At 49.0% G+C, this 17,531-nt stretch overlaps 1 protein-coding gene across 2 annotated transcripts in view; it reads left to right on the forward strand.

The window, feature by feature from the left end:
* Positions 1–14,458: 14,458 nt before the first annotated feature.
* GLRX3 (glutaredoxin 3) overlaps positions 14,459–17,531 on the forward strand; it is a 32,459-nt gene continuing 29,386 nt past the window's right edge. Inside the window, exon 1 of one of the 2 annotated variants that reach the window (XM_045439268.1) lies at positions 14,459–14,614. In XM_045439268.1, the coding sequence (XP_045295224.1) occupies positions 14,526–14,614 (89 nt within the window). In that variant the 5' untranslated portion in view covers positions 14,459–14,525. The remainder of the gene's footprint in view (positions 14,615–17,531) is intronic. The other variant, XR_006701774.1, reaches the window with a different exon arrangement.

Below are 17,531 nucleotides of genomic sequence, written 5' to 3' on the forward strand. Positions count from 1 at the left end.
TCTGATGGGGTTCCTCATTCCCCATATTCCTCCAGGTGATGTCTGACCACCCCGGCCTGCCTTCAGCAAGAATCCTGTTGGGTTGATTTAGAAACAACTGTCCCTCACCCCAGATGTTTCCTTCTAGGATTTTTCACCCACTGACCTCCCCCTACCCGCATCACACTCCTAGGCTATGAATTCCCACTCTTCTTTGTGTTAGGAGTTAATCCCACTCTTCCTCTCCTACTGCAAAACCCTGTTATAATAGTCTGTATGTCTGTCACAACGGACCCCCTGAATAAAGTCTGCCTTACCACTCATGTCAAGTGTCATGCATTTTTTTTTCTTTAACACTATGTACAGCGATAGGTATATTTAATACATTGCGATTTAGTGTGATACGCTAGTTACCAAACAACAGTCAATTGGATACACATTGCGATTTAGTGTGATACGCTAGTTACCAAACAACAGTCAATTGGATACAATTACGATGTATACAAAACTCTGCTACTACTTAGTTTATTTAAATTAATATCATATATTTTTCAAACTCTAAAAATAATATAAGACATCTGTTAAATGATATTTATAGTACTCATTATTTCAATATGTTAAAACAAATACATTAGTTATTAGGAAAAAAAACTGGAAAATTCTCAGGACGTTGGATTCTTGCATATGACATCAAAAGCATAGTCAACAGCAACAACAAAAACGGATAAATTGGACTATATCGAAATTAAAAACTTACGTGCATCAAATAACACTATTAATACAGTGATAAGGCAACCCCAAAAATGGACTAAATATTTGTAAATCACGTCTCTGATAAGGAGTTAACACCTAGACTACATAAAGAATGTCTACAACTCAACATCAGGGAAAGAACCTGATTAAAAAATGGACAAAGGACTTGAATAGACACCTCTCCAAAGATGATTCCAAACAGCCAATAACCACATGAAACGATGCACAATATCAACTACTCATTAGGGAAATACAAATCAAATCCACACTGAGATACCACCTCACATCCATTAGGAGGTGCATTATAAGAAAACAAGTGTTGACCAGAATGTGGAGAAGTTAGGACCCTTGAGCGTTGCTGGGGAGACTACAAAATGGTGCAGCCCTACTAAAACGGTATGACATTTCCTCAAAAAATTAAGAATAAAATTATGATCCACAGCCCTACTTGTGGGTGTATCACACAAAATAGCTGAAAGCATGGAGCTCGAGTGCCCGTGTTCATTGCACACCAGACGCAGTAGCCAGAAGATGGAAAGAACCTGAGTGTTCATAGACAGAAGAATGGATAAGCAAAATGTGGTCCACCCATACAGTGGAATATCATTCTGCCTTAAGGAAAGAAATTCCGACGCCAGCTACGACATGGAACCCTGAGGGCGTTATGTGAAATGAAATAAGGCCGTCACAAAAGGATAAAGTATAATTCCAGTTACAGGAAATACTGGAAAAATCAAACTCCTAGAGACAGATAGAATGGTGGTTTCCAGGGGCTGGGGAGGAGAATGGGGAGTTAGTGTTTAATGGGTACAGACTTTCACTTTGGGAAGGCGTGAAGAGTTCCAGACATGGATGGTGGTGATGGTCACTTAATACCATTGAACTCTACACTTAAAAATGTTCAAAATGAATTACCCTATGACCCAGCAATGGCACTACTAGGTATTTATCCAAAGGTTACAAAAATGCTGATTCAAAGGGGCACATGCACCCCAGTGTTTATAGCAGTGCTATCAACAAGAGTCAAAGTATGGAAAGAGCCCAAATGTCCATCGACTGATGAATAGGTAAAGAAGATGTGGTACGTATATACAATGGAGTATAACTTGGCAATCAAAAAGAATGAAATCTTGCCATTTGCAACAATGTGGATGGAACTAGAGTGTATTATGCTAAGCGAAATAAGTCAATCAGAGAAAGACAAATACATGATTTCACTCACATGTGGAATTTGAGAGACAAAACAGGTGAACATAGGGGAAGAGAAGGAAAAAATAAGATAAAAACAGAGAGGGAGGCAAACCATAAGAGACTCTTAGAGAACAAACTGAGGGTTGCTGGAGGGGAAGTGGGGGGGGGGGATGGGCTAGATGGGTGATGGGCATTAAGGAGGACACTTGTTGGGATGAGCCCTGGGTGTCATATGTAAGAGATGAATCACTGGGCTCTACTCCTGAAGCCAATACTACACGGTATGTTAATGAACTTGAATTTAAACTAAAAAAAAAAAAGTAAGACAGACAGAAATAAATAAACAAATAAATAAATAAAATAAAATGCCAAGAAGTCTTTAATAAGAAAAAAAATGTTTCACATGGTGAATTTTACGTATATTTTACCACAATAAATATTAATTATTTACCACAAATAAATGAATACATTAAATATTAAAAGAAAAGCATTTCTCTGCACACCATTTACCATCCCTTGCACACCACCTTCCAGGGAAATGGCTCTCAGGTGACCTGAGGTCCGGTTCCACCCTGCCGATGTCCAGCTCCCAAGCGAGCTGCTTTAACCTCTCACCCCCTGCCCCTCTCAGTGTGTAGAAGTTGGGGGTGTTAATAGCGATGTCTGCATCAGTGCGGTCCTGTGCGTCTTCCGCGAGATACCGTCTGTACCGTGGCGAGCCTGATGTGCGGTACTCGGTCACTGTAGCTGCCCGACCACCTCTAGTCTGTCCCCATCTGAGCCCTGGACCATTCGGAGTCCAGATGGTTTCTGGAGGTTCAGTTGGCATATGGCTGTCAAACCTAACTAGTGATGTTCCCCGGGGCAAGCATTCATTTCTAAGCCTCAGTTTCCTCATCTGTACAATAGGAATGAAATAGCCTGCTCCTGTCACCTGCCTTCCAGGAAAGAGGGAGCTTCAAAGAGTAGCCTGCAGATGGCCTCGGAAACTATGTGCAGCTCAGCCCGGTCAAGGGAGATCGCACGTGTGTTGTAGAGAGGGGGATGAGTGACAGTTCTGTTCAACTTTGGCAAAGCTATGAGTAGTTTTTCATGAACTTAAACACCCCCCTTTCACTCTCCAACGACTTCTTTTCAAACTTGCTACCTCTTCTTGTTGGGATGTGAAAGAGACAATACATCCACAACCTCCAGTACAGAGACTGGCACACAGTAGGTGTTTAACGAATGCCCCTTCTTTTCCTCCTTGCCCTCTTATTGAAAGAAATTCTCAGCACTTTCTTTGGGCACAAGCATAAGGATACCTTTCTTTCTTTGAAATTCTCAGCTTTTAGATACTATCATAGTGATAAGGGTCATGATCTTTGCCTGGAAACACTTCCCCCTGCTCTGCAACAGCTTGCTTCTTCTTGTTCAGATGTTGGTGGTCCCGCCCCTCCTCAGAGAGGCCAAGCTGACCCGCTGACCTAGAGCAGCCACCTCCACGCACCTCAGCCGTGGCCTGACTCCAGTCCTCCAGGACACTCAGCTCAGGGGTCAGTTTTCCTTCTTGCCGACCGACGTCCCGTAGGCCCCACCGAGGGCTGGTTCCCCACTGGCTGGGACTGGGCCTGCCGTCCATCAGGCGTCGGAGCTGGAGCCGTCAGCTTCGCGTCCCAGGTGTCAGTGAAGCCGCGGCAGGGGTGTCTTTGTGTCCAGATACCAGAAACAGGCTCAGAGGCCTTACCTGTGGAGCCCAGGGCTGCGGGAGGACCGGCTGGCCGACCCGAATTCCCTCACAGCTCCGTTGGGACCTCTCACCAGTTTTGCTGCCCCGTAGCCCTTCCTGCCTGTGGAGAGCCTCCCGATTAGGCTGCAGGTGTTGCTGGAAACCGGGCAAGTTTGCTCACCCCAGCAAACAAGCACCAGCAACAGCTCAGGTCTGCCATTGGCCCCAAGGGCCTTTGTCTCACAGGCCGAGTTTGCAGGCGCCCTGCTGGAAAGCGCGGAACCGGCATCGGCCCTCGCGAGGTGACCGTCTGTTGTGCACCGGCACGAGTAGTCTATCCTGCACACTCCCCTCTGTGCCGGAAGTGGCTCCTGCCCAGGAGTGGGCGGTCAAGGGCCTTCTCCTCCCTGAGAACCGGCCCGTCTCTGCCTCCCTGGGTATGGCCTCACCTAGCGGCCTGTGTCCATCCGCTGCCTTCCCTGACCAGGAGCCCCGTGCCTGTCTGGCCTCTCTCTTCCCACCTCTCTCTTTCACCTCGGGGCTCGAGGTCCAGCCAACGTCCAGCTCGCCCATGGGGACCTCCCTTCCGTGGCTCTGACGGCCCTGCGGTCCTCCACAGGAGCCACTCTCTGTCTGGCATGCTGTCTGTATCTTCCCACGTGGGCCCACCTGGACTGGCCAAGTAACCTGTGCCAGGGGACCCTGACTCCAATGTTTTCTGCATCGAGCTGGCATACGACACATGCCCTTTATTGGCAAGTTAACGTGGAACGTGTGCTGCCTACGAAAGCCTCAGCATGGTGCTTTCCTTTCCGTCATGACGAGAAGCCAGCTGACAAGTGAGACCACCTTCAGACACAGCGCCAAGTCAGGACTGGAAGGGCAGCGCTTCACGCGCTGATGGGGAAACTGAGGCTCGCTTGCGCACCCACTCACTCATTCCAAAACATTCCATTGCCTGGAACGTGGAAGGTTCTCTGAGTGGGGGTAGGTCTGTGGTCCATGAACTCAGGGTCCGGCCTGCCATTCTCTGGAAGCTCCGTGAGCATGTTTATCTGTGTCCCCAGCTCCCAGCATGGGCAGGGCCCAGGGCGGGTACTCAGGGCAAGGCCAGTGAATGAATGAGTGCAGCACCGTTATCTGTGAGGCATCGGCTCCAGCCACAGCCGGGGAGCCTTCAGGAGGGTGCCCTGCCCTCTGGCCTCTGGGCTGCTAGCGGTAAGGACCTCTCTTCTCGCTGGGCTGGTGAGTGGGAACGTAAGCTTTGCTATCTCTGGGCTCGCATCGTTAGCCTTGGTCTTCAGCAGCTTGTGAGGCCCTCGCCCTGCGGACAGACTGCTTCATCCCCAGAGGATCCGAATCTGAGGCACACACATGTCTCTCTCTAGAAGGGAGACGTTTGTTTCCCCGAGGGTCACGGTTTGTTCAATGCCATTTTAGTCCGGGCTATATTTTCCTTTATGGAAAGAGTCAGTATAAGATTCTTCTACATGCGATCTTGATAATGCTCCAGGAAGAGTTCGTTGAGGCCAAACACAGCCCAGCACGTTTCACCTTTCAAAATGCTATCTCTCTGTGGAGACGTCTCTGATCTAAGCCAGCTCCCTACATTATTTCCTGAAACTGTAAGTGTACTCTTTGGGAATGACCAGCAGCAGATGATTATTTAATACTGAAAGACTTTGGGGGTGCCTGGGTGGCTCAGTTGGTTGAGCATCTGACTTCGGCTCAGGTCATGATCTCAAGGTTCTTGAGTTCGAGCCCCACGTTGGGCTCTGTGCTGACGGCTCGGAGCCTGGAGCCTGCTTCAGATTCTGTGTCTCCCTCTCTCTCTGCCCCTCCCCACTCATGCTCTGTCTCTCTCTCTCTCTGTCAAGAATAAATAAACATTACAAAAAATTTAAAAAAAATACTGAAAGACTTTGTGACCAGTACAAATTAGAGATATACATGAGATGACATAGCACACGATGTGCGCGCCCCCAACCCATCCCATAACGTCCGCGTAAACACTTGTTACGTACAGAAGGGAAGAAGGCAAGCTTTTTATGGTCCGTCGTTTTGCATTTTCTTCACAGTCGCCGTGAATAAATAAAAATATTAATAAACCACAACTGTGCCGCCTAAAATCAATAATAGCTTTATGTTTGAATGGAGGGATTAATTGGGTCTCCTTCTGACCTCTCTCTGCTTCTAATCACTCGGTAATATTTGTCAAATGCCAGACACAGGTGTACTTTCTATGCTATGCTGTGTTTTCAACAATAGATTGAGATTTTAGCACGATGTTTTATATTTCATCCTAAATTTTTTTTATTTGCAAGTGTATGAAGTCACATTGGTTATGTTTGATAATCCATTTTTGGCATGTATTTTCATATAAATGATAGGGTGTTTGGGCCTCTTGGCTCTCACAACATAGTAAGGAGGACCCCTGCATGTGGAAATATGGCTGTGTGTGGGTTGGAAATAATAAGGATTATAAATGACTCACTAGGTATAGAAAATAAAGGAGAAGACTTATCGGGGAGAAGTAAAGAACCTTGCTCTCTTTATGCACCGCCAAAGAAGCCACCACGAAAGATATATTACTGTTTCCCTTCTTGTTATTTCTAAGGGGGGTTTTATTAACCCCTTTTTATCAATCAAAATAAATTGATTGCCAGTGAATGCAATATTTCCTGACTATATATAATTTGAAATTATAAAAGAAAAGCAAAGATGTGCAAGCTCATATACTACAGTTCAGGTAAAGAAGGGACAAACCCCCTCCAAAGAGATTGCTAAATAGTGGTAAAGATTTGTGCGGCCACCCCTTAGAACATTCTCTCCAAGGATATGATCAGGCCTGGGGAGTCTTCGGGAATCCGGCTTCCTTCTGCCGTGTCAGTGGCCAGGTGTCCCAGAACACTGCCATTTCATATTTATGCCCCATCATAAAAGGACATATTTCTGCAGGGTAAACATAGGGACGGTCAATAAAAACTCGGTCCTGGGTAAGGAAGGATGATTCAAGCAGGGAGAAAAGTGAGTGGCCGGAAACCCACTGTGCATCATGAAGAGGGGACCAGTCACTGCTTGTGATTTAGGGACCAAAAATGCATGGAAAGCTAGAAAATTAGGATTTCATCCAAACAGCGGAAAGCATCCCTCCTGGTCCGTGCCAGGCTGGTGAGAAGGTGGAAGGGTCCAGGATGATAGAAGTAAAACACAGCAGGATGGAACGGGGGCCCAGCCGGGCTTCCCACACGGAGGGGCTTGGGCTGCTGGCTGGTGGAGACCTCGCTGAACCAGGAGGCTCTTTGCCTCTCCCACCACAGGCCCTGGGGCGATCCAGCCCCACCTGCTGGGCTCGGCACCTGCCAGAGCCTTCCTGTGGGGTCTGTGGGACCCACCCTCTCCCTCAGACCCTTCCAGGGTCCCACACATTTGCCTCTTCACATAGGAAGGAGACTCTTCCCCTCCATCTCCAACTACTCATTGAACTGAGGAAAGAAAGAATGGTTGGAAAGTCAAAAGGGGGGGCGCCTGGGTGGCGCAGTCGGTTAAGCGTCCGACTTCAGCCAGGTCACGATCTCGCGGTCCGGGAGTTCGAGCCCCGCGTCAGGCTCTGGGCTGATGGCTCAGAACCTGGAGCCTGTTTCCGATTCTGTGTCTCCCTCTCTCTCTGCCCCTACCCCGTTCATGCTCTGTCTCTCTCTGTCCCAAAAATAAATAAACATTGAAAAAAAAATTAAAAAAAAAAAAAAAAGAAAGTCAAAAGGGAATGTTAGCATTGACATTTTTAAGTGAGATACTTCTTTCGATTACAATGAGGCGTATTTCATATGAATGAGTGAATAATAGATACTAACTTAAACGTAGGCTAATAATGGAGTTACCACCAAGTTTTGCTTTACTCTGATGGAAGGGACACATCCATGGAGGTCTAAACTTCAGCTACTTTGTCATGAGAATGTGAAATAGTGACTCATTTATTTTATATACATGCTACAGAGCAATAGGACCCAGGCATCATTTAAAAATCAGTGGTTTGCCGGACACCTTGCGGGGCTCGGTCAGTGAAGCGTCTGGCTCTTGATTTCAGCTCAGACCATGATCTTATGGTTCATGGGTTTGAGCCCCACGTTGGGCTCTGAGCTGACAGTGTGGAGCCTGCTTAGGATTCTCTCTCTCTGCCCCTCCCCGTGCTCTCTCTCTCTGTCAAAATAAATAAATAAACTTAAAAAAAAAAATCAGTGGTTTGCTCTTTTTTCTCCTTTCTTTTTTGTTTGTTCGGTTCTGGAGGAAGGAATTTTTTTCCTTAATGTTTATTTTTGAGAGAAAGAGAGAGAGAGAGAGAGAGAGAGAGAGAGAGAGAGGCAATGCAAGTGAAAGAGGGGCAGAGACAGACACACAGAATCTGAAGCAGATTCCAGGCTCTGAGCTGTCAGCACAAAGCCCAACTCAGGACTCGAACCCACCAACCGCAAGATCGTGCATGACCTGAGCTGAAGTTGGATGCTTAACCCACTGAGCCACCCAGGTGCCCCCAGAGCAAGGAATTTGAAGGCAGCAGCTATTCCACAGGAAAACCGCCCCAACCGTGAAAACCCGAAATGAGTGAGCCAGTTTGGAGACCATCTGAACTGAGAATCCTTTCTGGATTTGAAGCAAATCCAGATTTGTTCCCAGCACCAAGAGTTAGTATTTTGCCAAATCCCTGACATTGCCCCTGAACTTCCTGGAGGGCAGCTACTGGGAACGGGCACAGAGGCTCCCGAGCCGGCTGAGTAGAGGTGCCTTGAACGTCATGCATTTTGCCCTATCCTGCCCACTGGACTCCAGCGGGGGCGCCGTGGCGCTGGGCCAACGTTCACACGGCAACTCTGGAAAAGGTTCAAGAAGACAGATTCCAGAGGGTTAAAATAAAAATCCTGGCCTACCTTAGTCCTGCCCCTGTGCAGGAAGCTGTTGTGGGTGTGGCGGACTTTCGAGGAATTTAGGCAAGTGTAAGACTACTGTGGTCATTGATTTAACCAAAGTCGAACCAGTCAGCTTCCCGGGTTGGGATGGCCTCTGCTGGGCACCGAGAACCAACGATTGGCTGTTAGCGGTGGGTCGCTGAGCTGTGTCTCTAAGGAATGTGTGTGTTTGCAGTGTTTCCCAGACCTCTGTGCCCTGAATCCCTTCCACAGGCAGGAAGGGCCAGCTTCACTCATAGTGCCTATTGGACACTCCAGGTGTCCACTCCGTGTGGCGACCTCTCCGTGCCAGAGCAGACTGTGAGAGGGCGCCAAGGTCAGCAGGACAAAGGCCCATGCATTCAAATGAGACAACATGGATGGAGAGCCAGGGTCTGTAAGGGTCCCTGTTGAGACGTGAGCTGTTGGGGCCACACAGCCTGAAGGTGCTTCCCTGGTTAAAACTTCTCAGCTCTGTTAAAGATTTTTTTTAATGTTTATTTTGAGAGAGAGAGAGAGAGAGAGTGAGCACAAGTGGGGGAGGGACAGAGAGAGAGGAAGACGCAGAATCTGAGGCAGGCTCCAGGCTCTGAGCTGTCAGCACAGAGCCCGACGCGGGGCTCAAACTCGTGAACTGTGAGGTTGTGACCTGAGCTGAAGCCGGACGTTCAACCGACGGAGCCACCCGGGCGCCCCTAAAACTTCTCAGCTCTCTTAAGAATGACTTCTGATTGACAAGGGATCTGGTTTGTGACACCAAGTCAAGTTCATCTGTGTCCTTAGTTCCTCAAAACCGATGCAGGAATTATAACCAGGAGCAGAGAATTAGCACCAAAAGGACTTAGAGAAGACAGAGTCACACATGGGAGCGCACACAATACGGTCTCCCTGTGAAAGGTTGACGCAAGACGAGCAGCTGCATAGAAACACACACAGCGATCACAAGCACTCGTGGCCAACCAAGTGTCCTGTATCTGCAATGATCACACCCCAGGACCTGGACCTTCAGGTAAACAAACACGCACGTGCAAGTGTGCGTGTAGTGACAATGTGCGGAGTTGTCCTCACCACCGCCCTTCCCCCAGCCCCGTACTGACACGCCTTCACAGCACAGTTAAGACTTGGTAAATGTCACAGGATGTGAAGTGCTGAGAAGGGCAGGAGAAGGTACTAGAAGTTGGCAGGTTGGGGAAAAAAGTACCCATTTGGTGGATCAGCAGAGCCTCTACAGACTCAGAATCAGTATTTGAGGCCAATCTGAATTCTGGCCTCTCTAGGTTGAATAAAGAAACCACTCAACAAAGGATGCTCCTTCCCCAGCCTGAGGAGGTGGCTAATGCCACCTACCGCCCGGAGACTGGTTCTGCAGCCGGTTCCGGCCACCCCGTCTGGTCCTCGGTGGAAGAGAGATTAGAATTTATGCCAGGGATGGAAAACGGGCTGTCACCTCTCAGGACGGTGATACATTGCAGGGAATTAAAAATTAATTTAAAAATTATCCGGCTAAAGTGTTTTTGGAGATCGCAATAAATTGGATTAAGATTCGTGGACTACATTTCTTATAAATACATTTCTTCTGCAGGGCACCTTATGAGGTACGTTCATATTTTTTTCATGGGTAGCAACCCCAAAAGCTTCATCCCAATTCTAGATTGGGTTATTGGGTACATGCTTACCTGCATAGTCGTATCTTAGGAGAAACTGGATTGCTGTGGAACCATCAGATAACACACATTTCTGAAAAGAAATGGAATGTATTTTTATTGGCACAGCCAAGATGAAGTATGTCTTGAAATCTGTTTTACAAATAAACTCGCACATAAATTGTCCATTCACTGCTTTGAAATCTTTTTTCACGTTTGAGGAGCTGTCAGAGGTCCCTAATAAACATGAGTCTTATTTAGTTTACTGGATATGTAATTCTTCTTTTCTTTGAAAATAATTATTTTTCAAGCAAGTGCAGCAAAAATACAACCAATAAAAATCTAGCTATGACAGCATAAACAACCTTTATAGCCAGCATATACATAGAGTTCTTCCAATAAAAGCAGTTTCTAGTAGGGAAAGGAACACAGAAAATTGGCCGACTGGTCGGAGATCAAGGTCTGGGCTCCTAAGGGTCGACAGCCTGTTTCCACTTTTCCATTGGGATAATCCCTGGCTAGCGGGGACATTTGGGGCATCCCAACTGCTGGTATATTTCAACGTGGTTTGTGAGACACCCGCCCCAGGGCCCATTCTTGGGGCCACCAAAGCTGATGGACGGTGGGGTGAAGGTCCCCAGAGGGCTCCGGAGGGCAGGATGCAGACCCTCTACCTTTTGCATCCGGCCCTGCGGTCTCTCAGGAGGGTGGTGCCAGGATGCCGAGGTGAGTGGGCAGGGCTGGGGCAGGGGGGTTAGGGTCCATTTAGCAGAATCTGGTCCAAGGATTCCACTCTGGATTTTGGTCACCTCTGACTCCGACTAGTCAGGGCTCCCTTCCCAGCTCTGCGTCCTGGGGTGGTCTCCCTGTGCCCTGATCATGATCCTTGGCCACCAGCACGTGCGGACAGAGCATGAACCCTGCAGCTGAAGGCTCCTGGGCGTCCCCAGCCAGGTGCAGACTCTTCCCGGGAAGCTCCGTGTTAGCAAGTTCTCAGCAGACATGCGGGTGCTCATTTATGCTTTTTATAGTAGCTCCAGAAGATGTTATCGCAGCTTGAGAACAGAAATTAAAATATGTATCCTTCAGGTGCAAATCTACTGTACTTACAGTTTTACTGTTTCTCTGCAGGGGGGCTCCATTAATCTTGTAACAGTGAAATTCCTAAGGAAATTAATTCCCTCCAGTTGGGGTTATTCTCAACTGGTCTTCGGGGGCGGAGTAATTGGAATTTAAGAGTCTCTCTTAAAAGAAAGGAAACATTGGCCATTTTACTTGAATAACAACACTTTTTAATGCCATGCCTTGCCCATTAAAAACGCTGGTTCGTTCTCTCCCCGCCCTCCCCCCACCCCAGGACTCCTGTGTCTCTCAGATCCTGGGGGTGAGGTTTACAGAAACCCCCTCCAGGTGGGGACTTAATTCCAAGTCCTCACCTAGAGTGACCAGGCATTCCTGTCCGCCATGACTTATTTGTGTCTGCCTAGCTCCTCAGCACTGTGCCCTGCCAGGGAGTAAGTGACACTTGGCCCCAGGAAGGAATGATGTGTCATTAAAAATGCAGGGCGAAAATATTTCCTTGCCTATTTAGGAGCAGTTAATGTTAGCTGTCGTTACCTGGAAAAATAACGACCCCTCAGTCTCTCTCTCACACTCACCCCTCTTTAAAATGGGGTCCATTCACAGATGCAGGGTGGGGGGGCTGCTGTGCTGCCAGGAAGGCCTCCCGCAGCTCTGTCTGGAGCTTTGGTTCTCCCAGGCCAAGACTTCACAACGCGGGGTCCTGGCCTCCTGTGCTGCGGGTCCCTGAAACGCAGCACAGCACCCGTGGAGAAACCTAACTGTCCTGTCCTTTTCAGGGCTGGGCCGCTGTCCCAGGAGAGCTGAGCTGTGCCTGGTTCCTGACTGAGCAGGGTCTGGGAGCCCGGGAGAGGCCCCTGCTCAGGGGACACTTAAGGTGAAATGTCACTGGCTTCCCTAAGGGGGCGCCGGGAGGGAATAGAACATGGCTAAATGATGCTTCTGCATGGGGTCAGCAGAAGGTCAGTGCCTGGGAAGAACACACATCGGTACATAGGCCGAAAACAGCCCCAGTATATTGCTTTCCTGTGTTTTTACGCTCTTCCACACTAACGGGCTGGAGGGAAAGCCAAGTCCAGAGTATTCTGTAACAGGCCAAACCAGTTTACTAGGATAATGAGCTTTTCCCTTTGGGTGCAACAAGCTTAGAGACGACAGCGTACTCACAGCGTACTCACATGGGAGGGATGGGGTGCAGTGGGGTACACGAGACGGGCAGGAGGTGTAAACAGAAGGCCTAGTGTGATCTTGGTGTTGGTCCTTCCCTGCCGCGGGTCTGGGTGTTTCCTTAGCTATGAAGTGTAGGTAGGTGGTGATGTTTTCACCTCAGCAGCCGGAGGAGCATTGAGTGATAAATACAGACTCTTTTGTGAGGGCTTTGGAAGGCTGACAAGCACTTTATACGTATATATATGCTTATGTACCTGTAACTCAGACGCAACAGCCTCCCACATGTGGCTTGGGCTCAGGGCTGAGGGGAGTGGTCTTTTGTTGCCAAAGTCAGAGCATTTTATTTTTTTATTTGAGAGAGAGAGAGAGAGAGAGAGAGAGAGAGAGAGAGAGCCAGCAGGGGAGAGAGACAGAGAATCCCAAGCAGGCTCCATGCTCAGCATGGAGTCCAACTCTGGGCTCAATCCCACCACCCTGGGATCATGACCTGAGTCAAAATCAAGAGTTGGACACTCAACCAACTGAGCCACCCAGGTGCCCCCAAAGTCAGAGCATTTTAAAGCTCAGAGGTCGGCTGCTAACCATTTTGCCTGTGTCTGATGTCTATCACTCACTATGTCGATGGTGATAGCGGCAGAAAGAGCATGAGTGACAAGTGGTAATGTAATCTGGGAGTTTTCCTTTTTTTTTTTTTTTTTGTAAGTAGAGAGCATGTTCTGTGGCTGGTGTGTGCTACTATCAGCAAATTCCATTTAGAGGGGAAATCAGGATTTTTAAAACAGCTACATTCAGAAGGGGTGATTACTACTGCTTTTTGAAAAAGAATCACTATTGCACATTTCCCTTGTGCATTACAATTTCATTATTTTTAAAATTACAAAGACAGTCCATGTTCCTTGAAAAAATGCAAATGACACTAAGAAGTACATAATGTAAAAAATGAAGGTCTTCCCTTTCACTCTGCTCTTTTGCGGGGGCAAGCTCTCCTAACACTTTGGGGCACATCCTTCTGAAGAACTTTTTCTATGCTGTGTTCAGCTATAGGTAGTTATGTCATTTAATTTCTTATATTCCTGTTTAATATGGCCATCAGAGTGGGGTACCTGGGTGGCTCAGTCAGATAAGTGTTGGATTCTGGATTTTGGCTCAGGTCATGAGCTTATGGTCTGTGGGTTCGAGCCCTGCGTCCAGCTCTGCGTTGACAGCATGGAGCCTGCTTGGAGTTCTCTCTCTCTCTCTCTCTCTCTCTCTCTCAAAAATAAACATAAAAAAACTTTTTAAAAATGGCCATGGGAGTATACACCCTGTTTTGCAACATGGGGTTCCCCTCCTTCTATTGCATTTTTGCATGGTAATCTCTAGGTTTTATTTAAAAAACTTTTCTTCGTTGTAAAATAATTTTGTGCCACGTGCAGTTCTAAGAAATAATACAGAGAGATCCTGTGTACCTTTTCCCCCAAAGAGGACATCTTGCAAAAAACCATAGTACAAAACCACAACCGGGATGTCCATGATCACACAATCCGCCCCTTTTCTTCAGATTCCCCAGTTTTACTGGAATTCATTTGTGTATTTTGTCCTGTGCAATTTTATGTTTAGGTTTGCATGTGTAACTACAGTCAGGATACAAAACAGTTCCTCATGGCTCTCATTGCATTTTAAATAATGTAATTTTCCATTTTCAGTAACATCTATCCCATTCCATCCGCACCTTTTAGTTAATTTCATTTTAGATTAAAATGCTATCCTGTGGGACGTCCAGACCTGACTTCACCTGCAGTCGCGCACACACCCTCCTCCCGGCTGCTGTAGAACTGTCTGGAAGGTGCGGAGCCTCCGGGAGCGGGTGCCCAGCGAGGCGGGCGTCCGCGATGCCAGGAGCACGCGGGTCAGGCGAGCGGGCGCTCTCCCGGAAGCTCCGCCCCCGGTTCCGTGCTCGCCCCAAGCGCAGGCCCGGGGCGGCTCGGGGGCGGGGCTTCCGCGCGCAGTCGCCCGGAGGCCCCGCCCCCGCCCCCGCCGGCCGCCCGCGCTCGATTGCTCTTGTCTGGCGGCTGCAGCATGGCGGCGGGGGCGGCCGAGGCGGCGGCGGCTGTGGTGGAGGTCGGTTCAACCCGGCAGTTTGAGGAGCTGCTGCGCCTCACAGCCAAGTAAGCGGGGCGGCGGGCGGCGGGGCTGAGGGGACGCACGCGGGGGGCGGCCTCCCGGGCGGCGGCCGGCGGCCCCCGGATCCCGAGCCTGGTCTCCGGGCCCGATCCCCGGCTCGGCCCGGCCTGGCGGCCGCGGGGCGCGGCGGCGCGGCGAGTCGGCCCCGGGGCCGGGGGAGGGGCGCGGAGACCCCGCGGCCGCGTTGCCAGCAGCGGGCGGTTGAGGAGGGCCTAGCGGGTTAGGTGACTCTGCCTCCCTGGAGCCGAGCGGTCGAGACGTGTGGATACTCGGGTAGTGCTCGCGTGTTCCAGCTCACCTGCAGCCGCAGACGGGGATTTCCTGATTGGGGAGCTGGCCGAGCCGGGGTCTGTGCTGGTTTGGCACACGCGCTCCTGGCCCTGGGGACGGCTCCAGAAGGGGACCCGCGGGGCTGCGCGGGATTAGGGGACACCGAACTGGGTGGGCGCGTACGAGCCAGGGCTTCCGGGGCCGTCCCGCGGCGCTCCTGCCGCCTCCCCCCGTGAGCCCTCCGGGGCCTGGGGGGTTCTCTGAGCTTCGTACCGCTCTACTGCCGCCGGGTACGGTGGGGGCTCCAGGGCCGGATGGCCGGGGAGCCAGTCCCCAGCCCCGCCACTACCTAGCCTTGTGACCCTTGGGCAGGCTTCATTACCAGGCCTCAGTTTCCTCGACGGTGAGATGGATTCTTAGAGTAGCGGCTCCCTAGGGTTGTGGTGGGTGAAGGAGGCGGTGCGTGTACCCCGCGACCTCGCCTGGCGCGCGGGATCGTCAGCCCGGAGTATTTTCAGTATGGAACAGAGTACTTGCATGGCGTTCCCTGGCAGTAGGTGCCTGTGGACCCAATTCCGTGGGATTGACCGCCCCCCCCCCCCCATTTGATTTAGGGGCAGGTAGTGCCCTGCTTGGGAGAGCAAGTGAGACGGGGGAGTTAGGTGCCTGTGTTGGAAATGGAGCAGGGTGAGAATTCCTGCCTGAACTTGTGGCTGGTCACGGGCTGGGGACGTGGCGGAGTCAAAGGTATTGACCAGAACAGCTCTTTTGACTTTTGAGGCTTGCTTGGAAAATTGTTTGGGGTGGGGAGGAAGGAGAGAAATGACCAATACTCATTGATGAAAGGTGGGTTCTGACTCATCCAGCGCTTGCGTTCAGATTACCGAGGACAGCCAAGGTGGACGCTTCCTGAAAGGACCAGGGCCTGCGCGGGCCTGCCCTCCCGACGTGTTTGAACTTACTACCACCTGAAAGACTGTTTTGCTCTGTGTGTTGCACAATTTGGTTTTTAGGTTTCATTTTTTATTCATAAAAATCCTTAAAATAACACAGTCCATACCGTACCACGTATTCTTGCCGCTGGCCCGTACTTAAAGTGATCCAGGAGACAAGACACCTTTTCCATAGCGATTAAACAGGCACCTGGGCAATGGTGCATGGCATCCAGGAAGGGAATAAATCTGCCGGTTTCGGTGAAAATGGAAGCATTTACGTTGTTAAGTAGGGGCGCCTGGGTGGCTCAGTTGGGCCTCAGACGCTTGATCTCCTCCCAGGTCTTGATCTCGGGGCTGTGGGTTTGGGCCCGCGTTGGGCTCCGCGCTGGGCGTGAAGCCTACTTAAAAAAAAATTAAATAGTACTTGGCATTGTAGTCATTTAAAAACCTGCTTTGTAAACATCACTTCTCAATTTTAAAATTTTACGTGAATTGAACTTTTTGCTTGTGTCATGTCAGGTGTTTGTAGATCGCTGACACCTCAGCTGGTCTGTGCAGGGCGGAATGTTAATACCCATCTGCAGAGTAATTGAGATTTTGCCCGTGTGTAAAATACTTACGAGTCGAGTATAGGTGGTGTTTAATAAAGGGTAGCTGGTGTTATCTGCAGATGAGGAACTGCAGGAGCAGAACACCTAACGAGAGAGAAACTGCTGTTTATCGAGCACCATTTATCCTGCTGATGAAGAACCAAGGTCTGTTACGTTGTCCAAAGTCACGTTAGTTGGGACTTGAAACTGGTCCTCAAACGGCACACCATGCACACTGGATTACAGACAGAGTACTCTTACCTATAACCTAAGAGAGGGCGGCGGCAGCGTTCATGTTTGTTTCCGGTTTATAACCTCATGCTACCAGCCCCGGCGTACTTAATTAGAACGCTAAGCATCTAAATATGAGAATATTGTGGGTAATGTAAAATAACTATTGATACTCTCATACTTCTGCGTTTTCAAACGTTTTCATATTTTTGTTCGATCTTCCCAACATTCCAGGGTATTAGTTATTGCTATTTTATAATTGGGAAGATTCCATGATCAAGACCTAAATTACTCTTCAAAGCCATGTTAGTGATAATGGAATTTAAGTTGTGTAGGTGTACTTTTCTCGTTTTTTTAATTCTTAGAGTATAATTGACACAGTATATTAGTTTCAGGTGTATTACTTATTTATTTTTGCATAGATCAGTTCAATTATAAAGTTTGGTAACATTTTAATTAAGTTATTTTTTAATGTTTATTTGGGGGGGGAGAGAGAGACACACAGACAGACACAGCACAGGTGGGGGAGGGGCAGAGAGGGAGACACAGAATCCGAAGCGGGTTCCAGGCTCTCAGCTGTCAGCACAGAGCCCTATGTGAAGCTCCAACTGGAGCCGTGACATCATGACCTGAGCCGAAGTTGGACGCTTAACCAACTGAGCACCCAGGCGCCCCTTAATTTTTAAAAATACAATCATATTGTGAGCAATTTTCCATGTCGTAAAAATTCCTTGAAAAATGATTCTTAATGTCTTGATAGTATTTTATTGTATGACCATTAAAAAAACTATAGTATTGTTGGGGCGCCTGGGTGGCACAGTCGGTTAAGCGTCCGACTTCAGCCAGGTCACGATCTCGTGGTCCGTGAGTTCGAG

This window comes from Leopardus geoffroyi, chromosome D2, assembly GCF_018350155.1.
Source record: "Leopardus geoffroyi isolate Oge1 chromosome D2, O.geoffroyi_Oge1_pat1.0, whole genome shotgun sequence".
NCBI classification, from domain to species: domain Eukaryota; kingdom Metazoa; phylum Chordata; class Mammalia; order Carnivora; family Felidae; genus Leopardus; species Leopardus geoffroyi.